We start from the raw sequence: 26575 nt of genomic DNA, 5'->3' as shown, positions 1-26575 counted from the left end.
CGTTGTATAGCATCAATCTTTAGGGCCTTTATCACTTAGAACTTCAATAATATTCCAACCGGATGATTCCATTGTTTTGAAAAACGTTTTGGAACACAGCTCCCTCTCACATAAATGCGCACCAATGAACTGATGTCCTTCCCTGGGTCACCAACTTCCCCACCTTCTTGTTCGCTCTCTGTTCATCATAGACACCTCAAACAACTTTCTAAAGACTGTTAACATCTAGTGGAAGCCTTAGGGTTTTAATGAACCCAAAGTCACTGTGTGTTTGATAGGCAATGACTTGAAAGGACTACAAGCACCAGAATTCTCACTTCCTGGTTAGATTTTTCTCAGGTTTTTGCCTGCCATATGAGTTCTGTTATACTCACAGACATCATTCAAACAGTTTTAGAAACTTCAGAGTGTTTTCTATCCAAATCTACTAATAATATGCATATTCTAGTTCCTGGTCCTGAGTAGTAGGCCCTTTAATTTGGGTATGTTTTTCATCCGGCCGTGAAAATACTGCCCCCTACCCTAGAAAGGTTAAACCATCTGACCCAGCAGTTTTTTTTGGGGTCAAGTTTAAGGAGCTCCTTTAGCACCTCAGTGACCGCATGCAGGGAGAAACTTTGTAGTGGGGCACGGGAAAAAGAGTGAGGAGCATCGGGGCTAGTCGCATTGGAAAGGGTGGGAGACGAGGAAATGTTGGATGGGCAAGGAGGCATGGCTGAGTCATATAGGAATCCTGACTTAATGAAGTGGTGATTAAAGAGCTCAGCCATGTGCTCCTTGTCAGTAACAACCACATCATCAACATTAAGGGACATGGGCAGCTGTGAGGAGGAGGGTTTATTCTCCAGGTCTTTAACCGTTTTCCAGAACTTCTTGGGGTTAGACCCACAGAGAGAGAACTGCTCCTTAAATGAACTAACTTTGGCCTTCCGGATAGCCTGAGTGCACTTATTTCTCATTTGCCTGAACGAGAGCCAGTATGCCTGAGTATGTGTGTGCCGAGCCTTTCACCAAATTGAATTCTTGAGATGGAGTAACTCTGACAGATCACGGTTGAAACAGGGGCTGAACCTGTTTTTAATTCTCATTTTCTTTATGGGGCCGTGTTTGTTAACAATACTACTGAAAATATCAAAAAAGCAGGTCCAAGCATCTTCGACAGAGGGGATCAAGCTGATTCTATACCAATTTACAGAGGCCAAGTCATGAAGGAAGGCTTGCTCATTAAAGTTTTTTAGCAAGCGTCTATGACAAATCAGGACAGGTCGTTTCACTGGGCAACCATTACGAACACAGGCTGTGAAACAGTGATCACTAAGGTCATTACAGAAAACACCAGACTGATCCCTATCAGGATTATATGTGAGGATAACATCAAGGAGAGGAGCCTTTTCTGTGTGTTTGGAGTCATACCTTGTTGGATTATAATCTGAGAAAGATTTAGGGAGTCCCATTGCTTTAGGACTTGATCAGGTGCTTTAAGCATGTCCCAGTTTAGGACAAATTCAGACTTAGTGTACGGGCCCAGGAGAGAGCTTAGGGCAGGTAGAGTACAGGCCGCTGCTGATGATGGATGATATCATCCAGCAACAGTCAACAAATCAAATCAAATCAAATACACATGGTTATCATATGTTATTGCGAGTGTAGCGAAATGCTTGTGCTTCTAGTTCCAACAGGGCAGCAATATCTAACATGTAATCTAACAATTCCACAACAACTACCTAATACACACAAATCTAAGTAAAGGAATGGAATAAGAATATACATTTATGGATGAGTAATGACAGAGTGGCAAAGAGCTATTTGAAAGTTTAATGCTTAAAACCAGCTAATCAAATTGTTTGGGAACAGACTTGGCAGAGACAACCTAGCGCTGAAGGTGTTCCTTGGTAAAGATTGCCACTCCACCACCTTTGGAAGATGTGTCTTGCCAAAAAAAAATTATAACCAGAAAGGTTAACATCAGTGTTCAAAACACTCTTTCTTAACCACGTCTCAGTAATGACACATCTGGATTGGAGCTGTGAACCCACACTTTCAATTGATCCATTTTAGCGTTAACGTGCAAAAAAAAACAGGCTTTTACGAGAGCAGAAAGCAGTGAAGCAGATATCAGAGCAGAATTGGGGCTAGCAACAGTAGATGGGCTAGGGTGTACATGCACATTTCCAGATATCCTCAGCAGTAATACAATCAGGGCACGGCAGAGGACAGGGAGAGCTCTGCAGTGTTGATTTATGACATTTGAATGTGCATTAGATGGCAACGTTGTACTACAATTTCATCAGGGTTGAGTGTTTCACTGAAGCCTCGATAAAGGTTACAAGTTATAGTAGTTATACATTTAAGTGAAAGCTGATATGCCAAGATTCTTTTGTAATAAGTAGTCAACAGAGCCAAACAATATTTTGTTTTTAAGTGCCACCATTCCCTGTGGACCTCCAACTCAGAACAAACCAAGAAAGATAACATATTTAAATTTAGCTAAAAAACTATATTTGTAATGCACAAGTCTTAGCTAGAGAACGAGCACACTCTTACTTAACAGATGTCAAATGAGTTTCCAGCTGTCCCCTGTATCAGCCCCGCAACCAAGTTGTTTTGTTCTATGTAGCAGACATTTAAAGGAAAGAGAGAGAGAGAGAGAGAGGTGGAGAGAGAAAGAGAGTCCAGAGTAAGAGAGAGAGCCCAGAGAGAAAGTGAGAGAGGAAAGTGCCCAGAGAGAGAGAGAGCGAGCGAGAGAGAGAGGGGGGGAGAGCACATTTCTTTCTGGTCTGGCAGGAGTGCATTTTGAGAGAGAGAGGGGAAAGAACCCAGAGAGAGACCATAAAGAGAGAGAGATTAAAGACTCCAGAGCCCAGAGAGAGAGAGAGAGGAGCAAGGGAGAGGGACCTAAGATGGAGGTCTTCCTCCCAGGATGTGACAGGCTGTTGGCTGGAGGATGCTCAGGAAGGCCTTGGCAGGCCAACAAAGACATCCCTTCAGCTCCAGGGTGTACTTTTTCAGGCCTCAGAATACCCTTTGGCAGCGGCGCAGAGCGCTCTGGCGTGCACAGGCCCCAGAGACGGACGGACGGGGAAGTATAGGCCTGCTCGCCTCGCTTTTATTTACTCAGGCTGATGAGGCCTGGGCATTTCTTGTCTGGGTGAAGTAGGGAAAAAACAGAGCCTCTCTCTCTCTCTCTCTCTCTCTCTCTCTCTCTTTTCCTCTTAGGTCTCCTGGGGTTGAACGGTACTTTCCATCTGCCGTTGTTCACACACTTGTCTTGGCGGTGTGTGTGGGTGTGTGTTGGGGAGGGGGTTGTGTGTGTGTGTGGGTTACCTGAGCTCTTGTCCTCAAGTGCTACCACCATGGTGATATATGAAAAACATATAAAATATGCCTTGGCGATGATAGGGGCAGCAAAACATATAAAATATGCCTTGGCGATGATAGGGGCAGCAAAACATATAAAATATGCCTTGGCGATGATAGGGGCAGCAAAACATATAAAATATGCCTTGGCGATGATAGGGGCAGCAAAACATATAAAATATGCCTTGGCGATGATAGGGGCAGCAAAACATATAAAATATGCCTTGGCGATGATAGGGGCAGCAAAACATATAAAATATGCCTTGGTGATGATAGTGGCAGCAAAACATATAAAATATGCCTTGGCGATGATAGGGGCAGCAAAACATATAAAATATGCTTTGGCGATGATAGGAGCAGCAAAACATATAAAATATGCCTTGGCGATGATAGGGGCAGCAAAACATATAAAATATGCTTTGGCGATGATAGGGGCAGCAAAACATATAAAATATGCCTTGGCGATGATAGGGGCAGCAAAACATATAAAATATGCCTTGGTGATGATAGGGGCAGCAAAACATATAAAATATGCCTAGGTGATGATAGGGGCAGCAAAACATATAAAATATGCCTTGGTGATGATAGGGGCAGCAAAACATATAAAATATGTTGTATAGTGAACACAAGTTTTCTCAGTAGTACTAGCTACGAGGGGTCAGCAACCACCTGTTTGCCAAAAGCCATATCAGTGCGTCTTTTGAATGGTACACCGACATCCTTTCAAAACAATGTCAAGTGTTATTAATGGGAATAGCAACAGTTCAGAGAAAGCAGCATAGATATCATTCAGAAGACATTAGGTCACACAGGTATGATTAACAAACAGTCAAGTTCCCGGAATACTGTACTCACAGGTCCAATGTCAGCACAGCTATAAGGTCTACATACATACATCATCAATTCACTTGTGTTAATCAACAATGTGGCACCATGGAGCATGTTAAGTCAATTAAGCATCTGACAGTTCAACTCAAATGATGGCCCACATGTGTACCTTACTCATGACTCCCACTCCCCACTCTTGGGTTTGTATGTTAACTAATGTATGCAGCTCAATGTAATAAAGACATTACATTTACATTTACATTTAAGTCATTTAGCAGACGCTCTTACCCAGAGCGACTTACAAAATGGTGCATTCACCTTATGATATCCAGTGGAACAACCACTTTACAATAGTGCATCTAAATATTTTAAGGTGGGGGGGGGGGGTTAGAAGGATTACTTTATCCTATCCTAGGTATTCCTTAAAGAGGTGGGGTTTCAGGTGTCTCCGGAAGGTGGTGATTGACTCCGCTGTCCTGGCGTCGTGAGGGAGCTTGTTCCACCATTGGGGTGCCAGAGCAGCGAACAGTTTTGACTGGGCTGAGCGGGAACTGTGCTTCCTCAGAGGTAGGGGGGCCAGCAGGCCAGTGGTGGATGAACGCAGTGCCCTTGTTTGGGTGTAGGGCCTGATCAGAGCCTGAAGGTATGGAGGTGCCGTTCCCTTCACAGCTCCGTAGGCAATCACCATGGTCTTGTAGCGGATGCGAGCTTCAACTGGAAGCCAGTGGAGAGAGCGGAGGAGCGGGGTGACGTGAGAGAACTTGGGAAGGTTGAACACCAGACGGGCTGCGGCGTTCTGGATGAGTTGTAGGGGTTTAATGGCACAGGCAGGGAGCCCAGCCAACAGCGAGTTGCAGTAATCCAGACGGGAGATGACAAGTGCCTGGATTAGGACCTGCGCCGCTTCCTGTGTGAGGCAGGGTCGTACTCTGCGAATGTTGTAGAGCATGAACCTACAGGATCGGGTCACCGCCTTGATGTTAGTGGAGAACGACAGGGTGTTGTCCAGGATCACGCCAAGGTTCTTAGCACTCTGGGAGGAGGACACAAGGGAGTTGTCAACCGTGATGGCGAGATCATGGAACGGGCAGTCCTTCCCCGGGAGGAAGAGCAGCTCCGTCTTGCCGAGGTTCAGCTTGAGCTGGTGATCCGTCATCCACACTGATATGTCTGACAGACATGCAGAGATGCGATTCGCCGCCTGGTTATCAGAAGGGGGAAAGGAGAAGATTAATTGTGTGTCGTCTGCATAGCAATGATAGGAGAGACCATGTGAGGATATGACAGAGCCAAGTGACTTGGTGTATAGCGAGAATAGGAGAGGGCCTAGAACAGAGCCCTGGGGGACACCAGTGGTGAGAGCGCATGGTGCGGAGACAGATTCTCGCCACGCCACCTGGTAGGAGCGACCTGTCAGGTAGGACGCAATCCAAGCGTGGGCCGCGCCGGAGATGCCCAACTCGGAGAGGGTGGAGAGGAGGATCTGATGGTTCACAGTATCAAAGGCAGCAGATAGGTCTAGAAGTATGAGAGCAGAGGAGAGAGAGTTAGCTTTAGCAGTGCGGAGAGCCTCCGTGACACAGAGAAGAGCAGTCTCAGTTGAATGCCCAGTCTTGAAACCTGACTGATTAGGATCAAGAAGGTCATTCTGAGAGAGATAGCAGGAGAGCTGGCCAAGGACGGCACGTTCAAGAGTTTTGGAGAGAAAAGAAAGAAGGGATACTGGTCTGTAGTTGTTGACATCGGAGGGATCGAGTGTAGGTTTTTTCAGAAGGGGTGCAACTCTCGCTCTCTTGAAGACGGAAGGGACGTAGCCAGCGGTCAAGGATGAGTTGATGAGCGAGGTGAGGAAGGGGAGAAGGTCTCCGGAAATGGTCTGGAGAAGAGAGGAGGGGATAGGGTCAAGTAGGCAGGTTGTTGGGCGGCCGGCCGTCACAAGACGCGAGATTTCATCTGGAGAGAGAGGGGAGAAAGAGGTCAAAGCACAGGGTAGGGCAGTGTGAGCAGGACCAGCGGTGTCGTTTGACTTAGCAAACGAGGATCGGATATCGTCAACCTTCTTTTCAAAATGGTTGACGAAGTCATCCGCAGAGAGGGAGGAGGGGGGAGGGGGAGGAGGATTCAGGAGGGAGGAGAAGGTAGCAAAGAGCTTCCTAGGGTTAGAGGCAGATGCTTGGAATTTAGAGTGGTAGAAAGTGGCTTTAGCAGCAGAGACAGAAGAGGAGAATGTAGAGAGGAGTGAGTGAAAGGATGCCAGGTCCGCAGGGAGGCGAGTTTTCCTCCATTTCCGCTCGGCTGCCCGGAGCCCTGTTCTGTGAGCTCGTAGTGAGTCGTCGAGCCACGGAGCAGGAGGGGAGGACCGAGCCGGCCTGGAGGATAGGGGACAGAGAAAATCAAAGGATGCAGAAAGGGAGGAGAGGAGGGTTGAGGAGGCAGAATCAGGAGATAGGTTGGAGAAGGTTTGAGCAGAGGGAAGAGATGATAGGATGGAAGAGGAGAGAGTAGCGGGAGAGAGAGAGCGAAGGTTGGGACGGCGCAATACCATCCGAGTAGGGGCAGAGTGAGAAGTGTTGGATGAGAGCAAGAGGGAAAAGGATACAAGGTAGTGGTCGGAGATTTGGAGGGGAGTTGCAATGAGATTAGTGGAAGAACAGCATCTAGTAAAGATGAGGTCAAGCGTATTGCCTGCCTTGTGAGTAGGGGGGAAGGTGAGAGGGTGAGGTCAAAAGAGGAGAGGAGTGGAAAGAAGGAGGCAGAGAGGAATGAGTCAAAGGTAGACGTGGGGAGGTTAAAGTCACCCAGAACTGTGAGAGGTGAGCCATCCTCAGGAAAGGAACTTATCAAGGCGTCAAGCTCATTGATGAACTCTCCAAGGGAACCTGGAGGGCGATAAATGATAAGGATGTTAAGCTTGAAAGGGCTGGTAACTGTGACAGCATGGAATTCAAATGAGGAGATAGACAGATGGGTCAGGGGAGAAAGAGAGAATGTCCACTTGGGAGAGATGAGGATTCCAGTGCTGGCTCGATGCTCTAGGGGTATGCGAGAACACGTGGGCAGACGAAGAGAGAGCAGTAGGAGTAGCAGTGTTATCTGTGGTAATCCATGTTTCCGTCAGCGCCAGGAAGTCTAGGGACTGGAGGGTAGCATAGGCTGAGATGAACTCAGCCTTGTTGGCTGCAGACCGGCAGTTCCAGAGGCTGCCGGAGACCTGGAACTCCACGTGGGTCGTGCGCGCTGGGACCACCAGGTTGGAGTGGCAGCGGCCACGCGGTGTGAAGCGTTTGTATGGCCTGTGCAGAGAGGAGAGAACAGGGATAGACAGACACATAGTTGACAAGCTACAGAAGTGTTGTTTCTTGTATTATTGTCTCCTGTGTCTTTAGAGAACTGTTTCACTTTGATATCCTTTTTCTTCTGTCCTGATTTTCTCTTTCTTTTCTTCTGTTAACTAGATATTCTTTGTTGTTCTTCGTTAGCTAGCTAGCTTCTTCCAAAAGAGTCCCTAGCAACTGCTTAGCAACTGCTAAACAATTCAGCTAGCTAAGATAACTACAATTTTATGAAAAATAGTTATTTTTCAAAAGGCTATCTTCTTTGTTTGTTGCTTGTTTTTTCTCCTATTCAGTCTTGCAGTTTTCTTTTGCTTTTTTCCGATGTACTTCACTCTAAAAACCATGTAAATTTCAATATTTGTAGGAGCTCATTTTTCAGCTGCAGATATGATATAAATTCAGATGCAAAGACATGATATAAATAATATAAATCAGTCAACAAAGAAGGGAGGAGGCAGCCTTGACAGCATTGCAATGTCTGCCGGCGATGCCATCATCATTTAAGACAGGCGGAATTAGATTTTGCCTTGTATATATCTTGTTATATGTGTTTGTTTGTTTTGGTCTCGTCTCCTAGCTAACATGCTTGACTATAAGGCATTGGTTAGGGTCATTCCTCTCTGCTCGCTGTCTACTCCAACCCTGGGAGAGAGAGAGAGAGAGAGTGTGTGTGTGTGTGTGTGTGTGTGTGTGTGTGTGTGTGTGTGTGTGTGTGTGTGTGTGTGTGTGTGTGTGTGTGTGTGTGTGTGTGTGTGTGTGTGTGTGTGTGTGTGTGTGTGTGCGCATGCGCAGATCCTCCCACTCTGTGGGGGAGGGCATTCCACTGACTCACCCATCCTCCCTCAAAGCAGAATAAAACAACATGGATGAACTGGATAAAGAAAGTCAGTAGATGCTTTGGTTTTCTGCCTGCTCCTTGAGTGAGAGCTTGTGTAAAGTGGGCTGTGGGGGGCAGTGGGGGGACAGGGGAATAACCTCCGACCCCATCTGTTTCCTGAAGATAGGCCCTGATGACGGCTGTAAGTGCTCAGTGATGGTATGTTATCCTGACGAAAGGCAGATCTCTCTCCCCAGCAAAAACAACAGAATGAGAGAGAGGGAGAGGGAGAGGGAGAGAGAGACTTACAGTATGTGTCAGCTGAAAGATAACGTGGTGAAGGGGAAGGTTGGATGCTGGAATGATGGAGGCTTTATGCTTTTCCTTCAGCCGTCCCATAAATAAATAAGTAAAATAAATCTGTGCCGTTTCCTCTTGTTTTTCCCGTTCCAATGCAAGTTTTGGCCTTTTGACTTGGTCTTTTTTTCTGAAGGGGTGAGATTGCGTGGTTTTATTCACGTAAAGATGTTCACAGCACTTAGAATTGGGCGGAGGGAAGAAGTGGTTCGTCACCTTTTGAACATCCTGGAAACTGGTGTTTATATCACACTGTGTGCTGTGTTACGCACCATTGGAATGTCAACGAATAACCGACTGTCATAACGATAAAAGCGAGGGCACATTGGCAATTGTTCCGATGTCCCCAGGTCATTCACTGCACCTGCTTGTCCTTGGGTGAGGTATTTATCCTCCCCCACGCTCCCCCCATCACTCTCTCTCTGACCTCACCTTAACCCTTCACAGTGCCCCCTGGCACACCTTATCTATCCAGCACCTGCTGCCTTATGGCTCGGTTTAGCCAGCGCTCACTCTGCTCAGCCAATATTCTATAATCTAATATCTAGAACAGATTAATGGTCAGAACAAACCGCGTTTCTCATAAAAAGTTGTTCATTTTGCGGTCGAGACGAGAGTGTTGTTTTTGCATATTTATGCACAGTGTGTTTCAATTTCTGTCTTTGTTTCAAATCTCCCTTTTGACTTTTGTTTTCTTGTCTCCCTTGACATAAGGTCATTTTAAAGCCTATTATTTCATAGAAGCTATTCAGGTAATTGCTAAAGAATAATAAACATGTCCTAATTTACCTCATGTGGGGCTTACATCTTGAAGCTCCCCATTGAATTGTGTTGGGGTTTAAATGTCAGAGATTTTGCATTGTGAGTCACAGTGGGCTAAGCCATTACATGGCCACATACAAGGTTAATTGTGGTAAAAGCGTTTGAATTTTTCTTTCCTTACCTGAGATTATACTTTAAATAGCAGGTTGAAATGTACAATTTTAGATAACTCCTAAGATGAGGCATTGTTTCCTGTGAGAGGCAAGCATAATGCAGTAACAACAGAAAAAATGTCAAAGTAACAAAGGAATGTAAACTCATACTTAGCTACCTTGCAATTACCATAATGACTAATGCCACAGCAGCCAACCTTTACTATTTAACAGAGCTGAGACAAATGAGTTCCTAATGCAATCTGACAAAACACCTCTCTCTCCCTCTCCCTCTTGTTCCCCACTTTCTCTTACCTCTCTCTCCCTCTCTCCCCCCTCCACTCTCTGTATCTATGTACAGACGGTGTTGATCTCGATGATGACCCATCCTGTTCTTGGCCTGCATCATCTCCATCCAGTAAAGACCAGACTTCCCCCGGCCACTGCGAAGACTATGATTTTGGTGAGGATGAAGGGGGGCCCGGCCTACCGTACCCGTGCCAGTTCTGCGACAAGTCCTTCAGCCGTCTGAGCTTCCTCAAGCGCCACGAGCAGAGCCACGGTGACAAGCTCCCCTTCAGTTGCACCTTCTGCAGCCGCCTGTTCAAGCACAAGCGCAGCCGCGACCGGCATGTCAAGCTGCACACCGGCGACAAGAAATATCATTGTGGCGAATGCGACTCGGCCTTCTCACGCAGCGACCACCTCAAGATCCATATGAAGACCCATGCCGCCAACAAGCCCCACAAGTGCCCTGTGTGCCGCCGGGGCTTCCTCTCCTCCAGCTCCCTCCACGGACACATGCAGGTCCACGAGCGTGGCAAAGACAGCAGCAGCAGGGGGTCAGGCAGTGGATTCTCCAAGGAGGAATGGAAGCTGAAGGAGACAAGGAAGTGCAGCCGCTGTGAGGAGGGCTTTGACGTCCCTGAGGAGTTGCAGAGGCACATCGCTGAGTGCCACCCTGAGTGCTCTCCGTCAGAGGATGGGGGCCTGGGTGGTGCCCTGCAGTGCATCTACTGCCACGAGCCCTTCAGCGATGAGGGCGTCCTGCTGACCCACATTGACCAGGCCCACAGCCATGACCGCAAAGGTCACTGCTGCGCCGTCTGCTCCGAGCACTTCCTCTCCGTGGAGGACCTCTATGCCCACATGGACATCCACCAACTCCCTGAGTCCAGTAACCACAGCAACAGCCCTTCCCTGCTCACTGTGGGCTACACCTCTGTCTCCAGCACCACCCCGGACTCCAACCTCTCCGTCGACAGCTCCACCATGGTGGAGGCCGCCCCGCCTGTGCCCAAGACCCGGGGTAGGAGGAAGAGGGCTGCCCAGCACACCTCACATGACGTCGGGGGGCGCTCCTCCAAGCAGCCCAAGATCTCCTACAGCTGCATCTACTGCAACAAGCAGGTGTTCAATAGCCTGGCCGTACTTCAGATACACCTGCGGACCATGCACCTTGACAAACCTGAGCAGGCACACACCTGTCAGTTCTGCCTGGAGTTGCTGCCCTCCCTGTTCAACCTGAGTGAGCACCTAAAGCAGGTGCACAACGCCGAGGACCATGCCGGCCTGGTGGTCAACCTGCCCGATGCCTTGCTCCAGTGTAACTTCTGCACTGAGGTGCTGAGCAACCTCAACGCTCTTCAAGAACACATCCGCTGCTCCCACAGCTTCCCCAGCCCCGTGGCCAAGGAGAGCAATGCCTTCTTCTGTCCCCAGTGCTTTATGGGGTTCTTGACCGAAGCCACGCTGGAGGAGCACGTCCGTCAGACCCACTGCGAGGCGGGCAGCCTGCGTTTCGACTCCCCCCTGGTAGTGACCCCCAAGGAGCCCGTCGTGGAGGTGTACTCCTGCTCCTACTGCACCAACTCGCCAATCTTCAACAGCGTTCTGAAGCTGAACAAGCACATCAAAGAAAACCACAAGAACATTCCGCTGGCACTGAACTACATCAACAATGGGAAGAAGTCTCTGCGGACCCTCAGCCCTTCCTCACCCATATCGATTGATCAATCTTTCCTTCATGGTTCCTCCTCTCGTGGCAATCGTGGCATTAGCGAGTTCATCTGCAACCAGTGTGGGGCCAAGTACACCAGCCTGGACCTGTTCCAAACCCACCTGAAAACTCACCTGGACGGGATACAGCCCCAGCTCACCTGCCCCCAGTGCAGCAAGGACTTCCCCAACCAGGAGTCCCTGCTGAAGCATGTGACGGTCCACTTCACCATCACCTCTACCTACTACATCTGCGAGAGCTGCGACAAGCAGTTCACCTCAGTGGACGACCTGCAGAAACACCTGCTGGAAATGCACACGTTCGTGTTCTTCCGCTGCACCCTCTGCCAGGAAGTGTTTGACTCCAAGGTGTCCACTCAGCTCCACCTGGCCGTCAAGCACAGCAACGAGAAAAAGGTGTACCGCTGTACCTCATGTAACTGGGACTTCAGGCACGAGGCTGACCTGCAGCTGCATGTCAAGCACAGCCACCTGGAGAACCAGGGGCGGGCCCACCGCTGCATCTTCTGCGGGGAGTCCTTCGGCACGGAGGTGGAGCTGCAGTGCCACATCACCACCCATAGCAAGAAGTATAACTGCCGCTTCTGCAGCAAAGCCTTCCAAGCCATCGTACTTCTGGAGAAGCACCTGAGGGAGAAGCACTGTGTGTTCGAGGGAAAGGCCCAGAACTGTGGCGCCAATGGATCCACCACCGGAGGTGTGGACCACCACCCGGCGGCCAAGGACGACGCAGAGCTACAGGGTCTGTTGACCAACAGCCATGGTGTAGGGGTGGCAGGATCAGGGGGCGTGTTGGAGTCCCCAAACAACCATGATGGGAGTGAGGAGGAAGTGGACACCGCTGACCCCTTGTTTGGGTGCGACATCTGCGGGGCATCGTACACAATGGACTCCCTCCTCACCAACCACCAACTCCGAGACCACAACATCCGCCCGGGCGAGAGCGCCATGGCGAAGAGGAAGTCAGACATGATCAAGGGCACCCACAAGTGTAACGTTTGCCAACGCACCTTCTTCTCAGAGGCAGGTCTGAGGGAACACATGCAAACCCACCTGGGCCCCGTCAAGCACTACATGTGTCCCATCTGCGGAGAGCGTTTCCCCTCGCTGCTCACACTGACCGAGCACAAGGTCACCCACAGCAAGAGCCTAGACACAGGCAGCTGCCGAATCTGCAAGATGCCCCTGCAGAGTGAAGAGGACTTCATGGAGCACTGCCAGATGCACCCAGACCTGAGGAACTCCCTGACGGGCTTCCGCTGTGTGGTGTGCATGCAGACCGTCACCTCCACCCTGGAGCTCAAGATTCACGGTACCTTCCATATGCAGAAGACTGGCACAATGTCCACCAACCACCCCATCGGCCGCACCACCAATCTGGCTTCCCACAACCACCATCATCACCAACAACACCACCAGGTCAACCAGAAGCTCTTCAAGTGTGCCTCGTGCCTGAAGGAGTTCCGGTCCAAATCTGACCTGGTGAAGCTAGACATCAACGGGCTGCCGTACGGGCTGTGTGCCGCGTGTGTCAGCGCCGCTGGCTCAAAGAGCTCCAGCCCCAAGGTAATGAACGGAGGCAGGCAGCAGCAGGGAGGGGGAGGAGCCACGACCCCAGCCATGCCTGCAGCAGCATGGACCGCTCATATGGAGAGTCTCAGCCCCGGGGAGGGGAAAGGCAAGCTGGCCCATTCATCGTCATCGTCCTCCTCCTCTATCTCAAGTGCCGCCAAGACTCGATGTACCAGCTGCAATGTGAAGTTTGAGTCAGAGGCGGAGCTGCAGAACCACGCCCAGACGGTGCACAGGGAGCAGGGAGGGGACAGCAACAGCGGGCAGCTCAGGACCCCACAGATCTCCCCCATGCCCAGGGCAAGTCCCTCACAGACTGAGGAGGTAAGGGACTTTAATACAATGTAAATAAACAAAAGGTGCCGGTTTCCCTGAGAGAGATTCAACCTAGTCCTACACTAAAAAGCTAATTTAATGGAGATTCTTTATTGACCATGCTTTTTATTCCTGGACTAGGCTTCATCTGTGTCAAGGAAACTGCCCCTATATGATAAAACGTATCTTATAAAATGACCAAATTAGAAAAGTATCAGAGTTTTTTGGTTGTCCAGTGAGCTTGTTAATTAATCACAGAGTATACACATTAGTTTCAGATTTGTAGCCAAAGAACTGCTCAGAACTACTCAGAGTGCTCAGTAAGAATGTGACATTGACATAGTATAAAACCCTGTGTCCTTGTGTTGTCTTTTCCTCCTGGTCTCTTGCTCAGAAGAAGACCTACCAGTGCATCAAGTGTCAGATGGTCTTCTACAGCGAATGGGACATCCAGGTCCACGTGGCCAATCACATGCTAGGTAGGAGAGGTGACTCATTTCATATTTCTCTCCATGTTTATGGTCACTTGTTTTGAGGTACTGTCTAGTGTAGTCATACATAGGAATATCTGTTGATATATTGTTTAATTATTCAACATATTTCCCGAAGATATTCCATTTACATTCCATTTTGTTCATTTTGCAGACGCTCTTATCCAGAGCATATTGTTTCATATTTGGCTTTAAATATTTCACATTCTCCCCCTATTGCAGTACTAAATACAGTCTTTGTTGTAACAAAAATTATTACTGTAAGCATAATTATAGAATATAAAATCTTCTATTTTTATACCTTGTGAATTTGTGATGAAAGCCTCTGGGATGCACAAGCATGAACATTGTGTGAGTCTGCTTTTGATTTTCAGACATTCTTGTCTGTCAATGCTGAAATGCCTGATCCTGTATGAAATGTATTAAAACAACAATGTAGTACAATTTGAGGCATGTAGACTAAGTTCATCGAACAAGATTCTAGATAAAACCCTTTATTCAAATGTTATTCAACACATTACTATTCTGAATGCTTAATTAAAACACAAAGAGCATACCCTCCCCTGTTCTATAATTCTCAAATGTCTTTACTTTTGGCTTTCATTTGTATGCAGGTAGAATCATTTGCAGAGAAAACACAATTCACTACCCAGGCTTCTTTCTTTCTTGCCTGCAGTAAGTAGGCGTCTGAATTCCAGTCTCACCTTCCTTTATTCATTCATTTATTCAACTCGTTTGGCGTCTCTTTCATTACACTGCATTATCTGTTGTCTTCAGTGGGAGAGAGACTCATTGATCTGGAACCAACCCGCCTCTCTGTTTGGGACGCGCTTCTAGGCGCAGGTGAATTTAAACACGGTGGGCAATTCTATAAGGTGTTGTGGGCAATTCTATCAGGAACACACTGTTTGTGCATAAACAATCACTGGCATGTGATTTCTGATTTTGAGCTGTGTGTGAGCTGTGTGCTGTGTGGCGTGTGTGTTTGTGTGTGTGTGTGTGTGTGTGTGTGTGTGTGTGTGTGTGTGTGTGTGTGTGTGTGTGTGTGTGTGTGTGTGTGTGTGTGTGTGTGTGTGTGTGTGTGTGCGCGTGCGTGTGTGTGTGTGTGTGTGTGTGTGTGTGTGAGAGAGTGTGTGTGAGAGAGAGACTATGTGTGTGGTTGGTTTGTATTCATCTGATCTGCTCTCTCTACACTTTACTGGGGGTGCCTAGTGCATCACCATGCTAGCGCTAGTCCTCTCAAAACACCTCCCCCTACTGGTTACTTTAAGTCTTTCAGCCACACAGACAGGCATGCAATTCCCCCATAATGTTAGAATCCAAACCGTTTCAGAAAAACAAATCTGAAATTACTTTATTTGGAATAAATACAAATGTGCAATGGATCAAAATAAAATATTGATTGATCGAATGCATTTTGTTAAAGAAAGTATATACTTCAAATAGATAAAAGAGAAATAGATATAATCGATAAAAAGTAATTGTAATTTTTTGGTAATTTATGGTTAATTGCCTATAGTTATGTTATTACACAAACATTGTTCAGAGGTGACATTGGTTTGTTTTATATGCTGAGGCATTTCTCTTTCTGCTCTCCCTATCCAACAATGGGAGGGTTAAACCTGGGGCAGGCTGTAATTACCACAAAGCCAATTTAGCCCCCCAAAAAACTGAAATACCCTCATTTGGAAAAAGCTCTAAATACCGTCTCTTTCTCCCTGAAAAGGGGACACTTTCTCACTTTAATGGCCATCTGCACAAGAGAGGGGAAACGGGGCTCGGGTCATCTCTGCTCAGCTCTCAGCGTTATTAGCCTAGGTAATGGAGCAGGAGCTGGATTCATAGGGGTGTTATTTTCAACCCATGCCCTGCTCCACTCATACCCCACTCCACATTGGTTTTGCTTCACACTGATAACTATATATAGTCATGTGGCGTGACATAACGCTGTCGCTAAGTGTATGGAACAACAGAACCCGAGAAGTCCATCTCAGCTGTCTGTCTTTGTAATACAATCATCTCTGACCGTAAACCAAGTGCACTCTGTCTCCCCTTCCTCCCCGCTTTCCTAACCAAAGAGCTAGCTAGCTTGTGGCCTTGTTTGTACGTCTGCCAGCACATTCTGATGCATGGATATTATGCTCGCATGACGACAGAAAGCACAGCTCTGGTGCATTGCTTCTCAACATTTAGCATGATCATTTGGAAGTGGAAGGGAGGGAGGGAAGGAGGGAGGTGGCTATGGGTGTGAATGTAGGAGGACAGTACACTGCATACCAGCCCTAGCCTGGTTGAACCTGACTCAACACTGTGTTCACAATGTTGACTCTGTGTTCAGTCTGGTTTAACCAGGCTAGACCAGCTCTGCCAAGCGCTGGAAACAGACCCAAGTGTCTTAAGATGGAGGCTGCAGCCTGCTAGGGCCCAGATGGATCAGTACACATTTGCTGTACAGCTGGTCGCTCTGTTTGGGGACCTGGTGTGATACTCCTATGGAGAAAAAAATGATATTGCCACCATCCAAGGAGCAATTTAATAGCAGGCCAGAAGACAGCTGGCCACTCTTTGGTTTACAGTTTTTTTTGGCATGGCGCACTTACAGAATTGAGGGTGCCCGACAAACAGATTTATACTGCTTTCAGTTGTTGTGGTTGTCGACTATCAAATCCCTCATTTGTATCTTTCTTTGTGCAGGATGTTGATTAAGGCATTCTGAATTCTTCATCCTCCACACAGATACAACACATTTGTGTCAATCATCTTCTGTTTGGGTTGTATGAGACAAGCACTCTAGATCAGGGATGGGTAACAGGCCTGCAGTTAAAAAATGTTTTTTTCTCCTCTGTCAAGAGGCCGATAAAATGTGTTGATTCAGGCCCCCCAAAAGGCTAGAGCCAGCTCTGACTACGTGTGTGTATGGATGTGGGTATGCAGACCTACGAGACACTGCAGCCCATCATGATGTGTTAAGATTTTTCTTGGGCCCCACCACCATCAAAATTGCCCATCCCTGCTCTAGATGGGTTGTTTGTTTGCTCAAGTTATTGTTTGTTTTGAACTGTTTGCCTTTGAAGCTCCTTCATATGTCAGTTAAGCCTGTTGGGTTTAAACCAACGGGACATCACCTCTCCACAGCGCTTCACTTTGACCTCACCGTGAACTCATGGGGGGTGACTTTTGACCCATTTATCCTACTGTCTCAAATATCCCTCTGTGGATTTCAGTGACCAATGACACATTTTAAAAGCATGGGCAGTGAGCATGGTGCTTAAAAGGTGAAGAAGGGTCTCACATTTTCACAGTTTTGGTGTCCACTCTGATCCTATATTTTTATACTAGTCCAGTCCAAGCTACTCCAGCCAAGGTGGCAAGGCTCAGAAGGACAATCATAAACAAACAAACCCTAGGCAGCAGGGCAGGACATTCCAGAAAGTGGTTTTGGGGTCACCTCTACCGTTTTTTGGGCTGGTGACAGGACAACGCTGAGCCTGCAGCCAATTCAGGGAGGAGCCTTCTCCCTCTCACAGAGCGGAGCCAGTGGCCTGGTCAGCTTGGGCGGAGGGGATGGAGGGGGTGGGGGGCACAGGAGGGGTAGGGTACGAGGTTCGGGGCGGAGAGGGAAAGGCACATTTTGTGTACAGCTGGCGGCTCTGTGTGAAGCAAGTCACTGTGGGCTGTTACAGAGCTGGAGAGAGGAGGGTGAGGAGCATGAGGCCTCTAGCCCTCCTCCAAATTCAACCTCTGTCTCTGTTATCTCTCCCTCCCTGACTCTCTCTGACACCGTTTTTCATACTAACCACCAATCTGGCAACCCTAACTGTGTTCGGCTTTTAGTGATGTAGTAAAGCAGGAAGAATAGCTGTTTTCGGAGGCTAAAAGGCTTGTTGTTTAGTTTTGTATATGAACCACCAATCTGGCAACCCTTACTGTGTTTGGGTTTTAGTGATGATAGAGTAAATAGAGAAGTGTAGCTGTAGTTGAGGCTAAAAGGCTTGTTTCGTTGCCTTCTAAAGGGCTTCAAATGATCCCTTATCCTCCTGGTTGTGTGTCCCTGGAGCAGTTTGGACAATGGTGTGTTGATTAGGCCGTCTCTGTCATTCTCTTCACTAGTGGCGACACACTCACTCACTACTCCATTAAAGGACATTTCTTTTCATGTTGCGTAAAGAAATAGGATGGTTTTAGTGTTTTGTTGTTATTACCACCAGACAGTATAACAATAACCTGTGCTCTGCAATGAATTCATCTCATTCATAAAGCACATACACATGTAATCTGTTAACAAACATAGTGGAACAGGCTTCTCATTTCAATCCTAAGGGGTTGGATCAGACTCTAAAACCCAATAGTCAACACAACATACCACAGCAACAGGAACTCGATCAATGTTATGAAATAAATAAGAGAACAGACCAGTCTCACTCCGACCAGCCCAGATCAGCCATGGGAAACAAAAGGAAGCCATGCGTACTGTAGACTGAGTGCGATTTCTAGCCTGATTTGTATTAATTGGTGATTAATAATAACTCCTCTCGATTCGTTAGCGCAGTCACCTCCCGCGCAGTCGAGTGTGCTGCTGCTAATATGCAATTACGCTCACCTTCCTTCCCGTTACATTATACCTCTCTGCCTGACTAATGTGAAGTCCATGAGGAGAATAGAGAAACAGAGACGGGCTGCAAAGAAAAATACTATCTGTAGTTTCAACACATTCCATTGCACAGTTTTTACCTGACTGGATTCTAGCTTCTTCCTTCAAAAAAAGTTAAAGTTCTCCTTTAACTCAGAGACTGTCTCTATCAAAAGCCTTTACAGCATTGCGGTGAATGTACTCTTCTTGGAAAGGTATTTCTGTTATGATGGTCTGTTGCTAGGCCAGACAAGCTCAGTCTGATATGGTCCTTATATAGACATTCTCTTGATATTTCCCCAAACCTCACAGACTAGGCCAACATGTGAGAAAATATGTGATGCTCCCACAGTTCATACGGTGTGTTTGCACAAGGTTTTGAGCGAACAATGTCTGGACTCTGTTGTGATTGGTAGGCTGACGTCATGTCACCATGGTGATTTTATTTTGGCAAATCCTTTTGAGGAGATACTGTTGTAGTACTCTACCTAATGACGAATTTGTCTGTTGTAGCTCTAGCCCAGCTACCATGTCAGACTGCTTGGTTTCTCTGGAATGAGCTTGAGGTAGAAGGCTCATCCTTCCTGTTCTCCAGTCCTGGCTCTTCTATGTTTTATTGATATACAGGAGGGATGTCTCCTTTAGAGTGTTAATGCCAACCCTTGTTTTGAAGTGGCCTATAAATACTGGATGATCAGAATTAACCTCTCCATTCCTGTCCCTCCCCGGAGGTTCCTAGATGTCACGGAGGCCATCGGAGCATGGGCACCGTGGCCCGCCTCGGTCCGAGGGGGTTGCTAAGCAGTCAGACGGGGAGGTGGCTTATGGGAGCAGTGCAAACAGACAGCTCTGCCTTAGTAAAGGTCAATGCTGCAACCCACACCTCTCAAATCCCAGAAAGACCTCTCATTGTGTGACCTAGACTCTGAGTGTGGTGTGGTAGACTGACGTGGCGTGGCGGTGTGGTGTGGTAGACTGACGTGGCGTGGTGGTGTGGTAGACTGACGTGGCATGGCGGTGTGGTGTGGTAGACTGACGTGGCGTGGCGGTGTGGTGTGGTAGACTGACGTGGCGTGGCAGACTGACGGGGTGTGGTGGTGTGGTAGACTGACGTGGCGTGGTGGTGTGATAGACTGACGTGGCGTGGCGGTCTGGTGTGGTAGACTGACGTGGCGTGGCAGACTGACATGGTGTGGTGGTGCGGTAGACTGACGTGGCGTGGTGGTCTGGTGTGGTAGACTGACGTGGCGTGGCGTGGCAGACTGACATGGTGTGGTGGTGTGGTAGACTGACGTGGCGTGGCAGACTGACGCGGCGTGATGGTGTGATAGACTGACGTGGCGGTGTGGTCTGGTGTCAGACTGACGTGGCGTGGTGGTGTGATAGACTGACGTGGCGTGGTGGTGTGATAGACTGACGTGGCGTGGTGGTGTGATAGACTGACGTGGCGTGGTGGTGTGATAGACTGACGTGGCGTGGCGTTGTGATAGACTGACGTGGCGTGGCGGTGTGATAGACTGACGTGGCGTGGTGGTGTGATAGACTGACGTGGCGTGGTGGTGTGATAGACTGACGTGGCGTGGTGGTGTGATAGACTGACGTGGCGTGGTGGTGTGGTAGACTGACGTGGCGTGGTGGTGTGATAGACTGACGTGGCGTGGTGGTGTGATAGACTGACGTGGCGTGGTGGTGTGATAGACTGACGTGGCGTGGTGGTGTGATAGACTGACGTGGCGTGGTGGTGTGATAGACTGACGTGGCGTGGTGGTGTGATAGACTGACGTGGCGTGGTGGTGTGGTAGACTGACGTGGCGTGGTGGTGTGATAGACTGACGTGGCGTGGCGGTGTGATAGACTGGCGTGGCGGTGTGATAGACTGACGTGGCGTGGCGTTGTGATAGACTGACGTGGCGTGGCGGTGTGATAGACTGACGTGGCGTGGCGGTGTGATAGACTGACGTGGCGTGGTGGTGTGATAGACTGACGTGGCGTGGTGGTGTGATAGACTGACGTGGCGTGGTGGTGTGATAGACTGACGTGGCGTGGTGGTGTGATAGACTGACGTGGCGTGGTGGTGTGATAGACTGACGTGGCGTGGCGGTGTGATAGACTGACGTGGCGTGGCGGTGTGATAGACTGACGTGGCGTGGCGGTGTGATAGACTGACGTGGCGTGGCGGTGTGATAGACTGACGTGGCGTGGCGGTGTGATAGACTGACGTGGCGTGGCGGTGTGATAGACTGACGTGGCGTGGCGGTGTGATAGACTGACGGGCGTGGCGGTGTGATAGACTGACGTGGCGTGGCGGTGTGATAGACTGACGTGGCGTGGCGGTGTGATAGACTGACGTGGCGTGGCGGTGTGATAGACTGACGTGGCGTGGCGGTGTGATAGACTGACGTGGCGTGGCGGTGTGATAGACTGACGTGGCGTGGCGGTGTGATAGACTGACGTGGCGGTGTGATAGACTGACGTGGCGTGGCGGTGTGATAGACTGACGTGGCGTGGCGGTGTGATAGACTGACGTGGCGTGGCGGTGTGATAGACTGACGTGGCGTGGCGGTGTGATAGACTGACGTGGCGTGGCGGTGTGATAGACTGACGTGGCGTGGCGGTGTGATAGACTGACGTTGCGGTGTGGTCTGGCTTTAGAAGTTGTCACCTATATTTAGTCCTAACATAGTCCTTCCTTGTTGGTGTCAGCTGGGAGGAATTACAGCAGTACATCCGGTTGCGATATAAGATAACTATTCTACTTAAAAGCAATAAAGAAAAGGAATTCCAGTGGCATAACTTATCATAAGCAGATTCTGTTGCTACGAAACAACAACAAACAGCTAAAGAGATGTACCCAAGGATTGGAACACTTTTAATGGCGCACAATTGGTGTTTCCAAAGTGCTGTGTAACGATTGACTGTTCTCATCAACGCTCGGTGTGTGAACGACAGACATGGGAGGAGAAGGGAGGGGAGAAGAGAGGTGAGGGGGGTAGAGCGTGAGCCCCTCAAAAGGCCCCCCAGCGCCAAAGCCTTAATAATCATGTGAGCTGCACTGGACTTCATTACCCTCCTGTTCGACAGGCGGAGTGCCAGCCTGGATTGCTGGCTGGCTGCGGCAAGGTCAACGTCGGAGGAAAAAACAGTTACTGTGTTACTCCGGAGTGGGAGCAGAGAATGGGAGTGGAGGAGAGGGGCTGCCATCTGTCAGCTCGGGCCTGCCATACCCGCAGAGCAAATGGACACGGGCGGCCAGAGGAGAGGCCACAGACACCCATCGAGCTAAACCCACCGAGCATAACACTGAGGCTTGGACAGACAGAGAGCCAGCCAATGCAGAGCAGAGCACAGAGATGGACCTTGATGCTGCAGCTAAACACAGGGACAGTGCAGGGACAGTGGTGTGTACATAGATAGAGCTAGCTAGTGTGGTAAAGTTGGCATTGGGTTCTGTGTGCTTGTTTCTTAGTGTGAGTGCACTATTGGGGTCTGGCTGTTATGAGTCCAGATGGCAAAGTATTGAACACAAACATGATCTGTTAGAGTATGTTGTTAGATTAAAGTAATTCTTGACATTTTAGTTATATTTTGATAAAGACCTCCTTTTTTGTATTTCATTTTTATATTTTCAGAAGAGCTCTTCACGCTGTCCTTAGTTTCAAGTTTCATTAGTCATATATAAGGGATACGCATGGTATACATCATCCAACAAAATGCTTACTTGCAGGTTCCTTCTGGACAACAACAATAGGAAATAGAAAAGAATACGAACATAAAGTAAATGGCAGTAGAATAGAATAAACATTTGAGCATAAGTATAATACAGGAAGGCACAATTTATAATCCAATATTTACACATGTATTGGGGAACGAGGGGATAGGGGGCAGTGTATGAACTGAGCAGTGTAATACGAGTTCGGTAGCATCAGTTGTGATGTGTGTGTAGCATGAACGTATATTTGTGTGTGTATGTCTGTGTGGGTGCATGACTGAGTGCATGTTTGCTAAGGTGCGGAGAATCAGAGCAGGTGGTCAGTCCAGTTCAAGTGTTAATCAATCTGATGGCTTGTAGATAAAACTGTCTCTGAGCCTGTTGGTATCAGACCTCATGCTCCAATACCGTCTGCCCAACAGTAAGGGAGAGAACAGCTCGTGGCTGGTGTGTGTGGGGTCCTTGATGATGCTGCGTGCTCAGGCACCGTTTTGAGTAGATGTCCTGGATGGGTGGTAGCGCGATCCAGGTGATGTACTGGGCCATCTTCACCACCCACTGGAGGGCCGTTGTAGTCGTGCACGGACGTGCACAATTTCCGTTCCAGACCGTAATGCAACTGGTCAGGACGCTCTCGATGGTGCAGCGGAAGTATCTGGAGAGGATCTGGGGTGGCATGCTACATATCTTCAGCTGCATTAGGAAATAGAGACACTGTTGCGCCCTCTTGACAAGAGTGGTGGTGTTGTTGGTCCATGAAAAGTCCTTGGTGATGTGGACAACGAGGAACTTCAAACTCGTGACTCTCTCTACTGCAGTCCTGTTTATGTGGATCAGGGCACGCTCCCTCCTCTACTTCCTGAAGTCAACAATCAACTCATTTGTCTTGCTGACATTGAGGGAGAGCTTGTTGTCGTGACACCACAATGCCAGTTCACGTACCTTCTCCCTATAGGCTGACTCGTTGTTGTTGGTTATCAGGCCTACAACCGTGGTGTCATGAGCAAACTTGATGATGGAGTTGGTGTCGTGTAAAGCCTCACAGTTGTGGGTGAACAGAGAGTACAGCAGAGGACTGAGGACACACCCCTCTGGGGCCCTTACACTGCTCTAGTAGTCATGTTTCCCTTTGCCATGCAGTATTGCCCCGACTTGAACAACAACAACAAGAGCCAGATTGTCTTGACTCTTGTTGGACATTTTACAAGCCCTATCTATCCCTTCTCTCTCACGCAGTGGTGGTTGTATTGTTGTTTCAACTTGCCTGTCCCAGCTGTACAATACACTGGGTCTGTGGACTAAAAAACTACCGGGCATCTGATTTAGTGAGCAACCCTCTCAGTGAAGACCTTTATGATGCCCTCTGGCCAATGTGAAGCGGAGTGGAGGAACCCTGTGGAATGTTCTAAAGCGCTCTCTAATAGGTTTCAGGTGCTGTGGGCCACCGGCCAGCGCCCCCCCCCCCCCCGTCCCGTCCCGTCCCGTGTGATAGCAGCACAGCCATTTCTCCTCTCAAGGAGACGGGGCAGACACATGACAATGGACACCAGTCATTTCTAGAGGAAAATACTCAGCAAAAAATGAATTGTCATGTAGAACTCTCCCATTCCCCCAGTGTGGTATTCCTGTTGTTTGTCTCAGTGTAACATTTCTTTAGCTTTTTGTTTACTGTACTCAGAATTGTACTATAGGCTAAAAACAATTGCAATGTCCCTTTTTAGATCAATAAAAAGATAAGTGTACAATTTCTTACAGTAGACTTTCCTCACTTGACCTCTTAACCTTTTAACAAGATGAGGAGAAAACAGATCTGCACTTTATCCCTCCACCTCTCCACAGCTTTTCCTGTCCTCATCTTAGAAAGTTACTGCTTGTTTTCCCTGTTCCGTTCTGTGACTGCAGCCCCCTCTGGCTCCATCGTCAACACACTCCGGAACACTGGGAGAGGAGATGGTCCTGGGCGATTCTTCCTCGTTAATGGAACTCCCACAGGAACTCCCAGGATGAAAGCTGCAGTACATACAGTATTACTCCCACAGGAACTCCCAGGATGAAAGCTGCAGTACATATTAAGCATTAATGTTGATGTATCAGTGTTAATACAGTTCCTCGACTCTGCTGAGGTGGAATTGTCGGTGTGGCGCAGATCTAGTCTGTATCACGGTTTTAATTGAGAGGATCCATTTCAATCTTGTTATGTGGAGGATAATGTGAGTTATGTTGTTGGATAATATGTGTTATGTGGAGGATAATGTGTGTCCTGCATGCATCATCTGTTACCATTAATATACGTTGCATTTTGTTACAACATTATCCCCGCTACAGTAGGTGATGAGCATGACAAGACTGCTGGAGCATACTGTATAGTGGTTTTGCCTAATCAACAGTAAAAGAAAGCAAAATACTGTACCAGATGCAGTGTTTTTTGGTTTATGAGCTTAGATGTATGGTTTTGTTCTAAAAATGTAATCGAATTTATCAGGAATAGTTTTTGTTGCATTAACATTTTTAATTGACACATTTTCTATGCAGATTTTTTGAAAGACAATACATTCAACTCAGACATAGACAGGCATTAGTTAGGCGTTAGTGGTAGAATGTTCAGATATGTTCTCTGTTCATTCCGTAAGGGTTCAGAGTGAACATTGTGGCGACGCAGCCCTTTGTCTATCCATTTGTCCCACTGGAGACGCAAACCTTAAGCCACTCTCCCTCTGATTAATCTTTAACGTTTATAATTACTAATTAAGTTAGTAAGAGACTTTTAATGTAGTCCTCCTTCAATGGGGAACAGAGAGGACAACATATCATTAGCTTCAATAATGAACGTGGATGAGACAGATAATAGCCTATGATAGGTGAACAGTGACAGTTATATTAAATGAGGTGGATGGAGGGTATATGGGAAAGACTGTGAGGATGTGGTAGTTTCATGGATTGGGAAGCTCTGGAAGACAGTACTGTGGTTGAGTGGTCCCACAATGTCCAGTGTGGTGAATAAACAACACTGAAATGGAGGGGTTTGGAGAGAAAATGTGTTATTCTAGTTGGTAGACAAAATGTAGGCTGTGGTTGGTTGGCACTCCTTCATGGTGTAATATATTCCATGTGTCTGTTGTTCATATACAGTGAAAAATGTTAATCGTAGGTGTCAAGGGTTTTTCCGAGACTATGTTCTTTAAAAAAAATCTCATTATCACTTAAGTGCTTTAGCGTTGGCTGTCATTATCATGGTGTCTGTGCTGTGAGATATACTGCTCATTATTTCCTTTTTTTTTTACCTTAAAAGACGACAATGATGCTAACCTGGCACTTCCCACAATCCGGCCCACTTTGGGGAAGGTGCTTATGCCATAATGATTATTATCATTAAGAAGATATTAATGTGCTTAGTGTTTGTGACCCAGCTGCTCATCATGCCCGGTCGCTGCCAAAACGGACCCTGCTCAGGGGCCACAGGGGCTGACCGCCCACCTGTCCAGGGGCTCTCAGGGTCACCAAAGGTGACGCCTACAACCCAGGCTTCTGATTGGACAAGTTTGGTTATTAGTCGAAACCTACTCTATCTAGCTACGTTTCCAGTGCAGAGGTGTTGGTGAAAGTTATGGATTTGTGTTTACATAAAAAGAAAGGTGTGTGTTTATACTGTATGTGGGTGTAATAAATAAAAAAGTAAACAAAAAAATTGGTTGAAAGATTACCAACGTCTATAATGAAACTAAGTGATTATTATAATAACCAACCCAATTTTTAAACATCTCCCTCTTATACAATATTGGCGTACATATTAATTCTAACTATGTTATTCCGATGCAAGGGGAAATGTATGTCTTCCCTTCAGAGATTTATTCCACATAATTATACAGTACATTTCCATGTTACTGTTAACACACGCTGTTCCAACAGTTGAGCAGTAATACTACATTTTGGGCGAAATTAGACTTTTTGTGCAAATAATTTGTTTAATTTCTGGTAATAGATTTAAAAACAACAAAAAACAGACAACGTGACAGTACCATATAATAGCTTTCTCTTTTACTCATTTCCACAATGACAGTGAATTAACTATGGGTGTGAACATCATAGTTACAGTAACCTAGGATTAGAAGGACATGTTCTATGACATTTGTGAGGCAGTCATGATTTACATATTGCTGTAGTTGGGGAGGTTGGAGGACTACTCTGTCAGAGTAGCTCGATACAGTGTGATGTGGTCGTCACGGAGACAGTG

The 26575-nt window shown here is 47.7% G+C and overlaps 1 protein-coding gene across 8 annotated transcripts in view; it reads left to right on the top strand.

Annotated features, from left to right (window-relative positions):
* The window catches only part of LOC106569178 (zinc finger protein 521), a 170110-nt gene that overhangs the window by 70651 nt on the left and 72884 nt on the right, over positions 1-26575 (top strand). For 3 of the 8 annotated variants that reach the window (XM_014140255.2, XM_014140253.2, XM_045694156.1), the window contains 2 exons: positions 9970-13523; positions 13909-13993. In XM_014140255.2, the coding sequence (XP_013995730.1) occupies positions 9970-13523; positions 13909-13993 (3639 nt within the window). Of the gene's footprint in view, positions 1-9969; positions 13524-13908; positions 14003-26575 lie in introns of all 8 variants that reach the window. The other 5 variants (XM_014140251.2, XM_014140249.2, XM_014140256.2 and 2 more) reach the window with 3 other exon arrangements.

This window comes from Salmo salar, chromosome ssa14 (genome assembly GCF_905237065.1).
Source record: "Salmo salar chromosome ssa14, Ssal_v3.1, whole genome shotgun sequence".
NCBI classification, from domain to species: domain Eukaryota; kingdom Metazoa; phylum Chordata; class Actinopteri; order Salmoniformes; family Salmonidae; genus Salmo; species Salmo salar.
The sequence above is the reverse complement of the archived record's forward strand: the minus strand, read 5'-3'. Positions and strand labels throughout refer to the sequence as shown.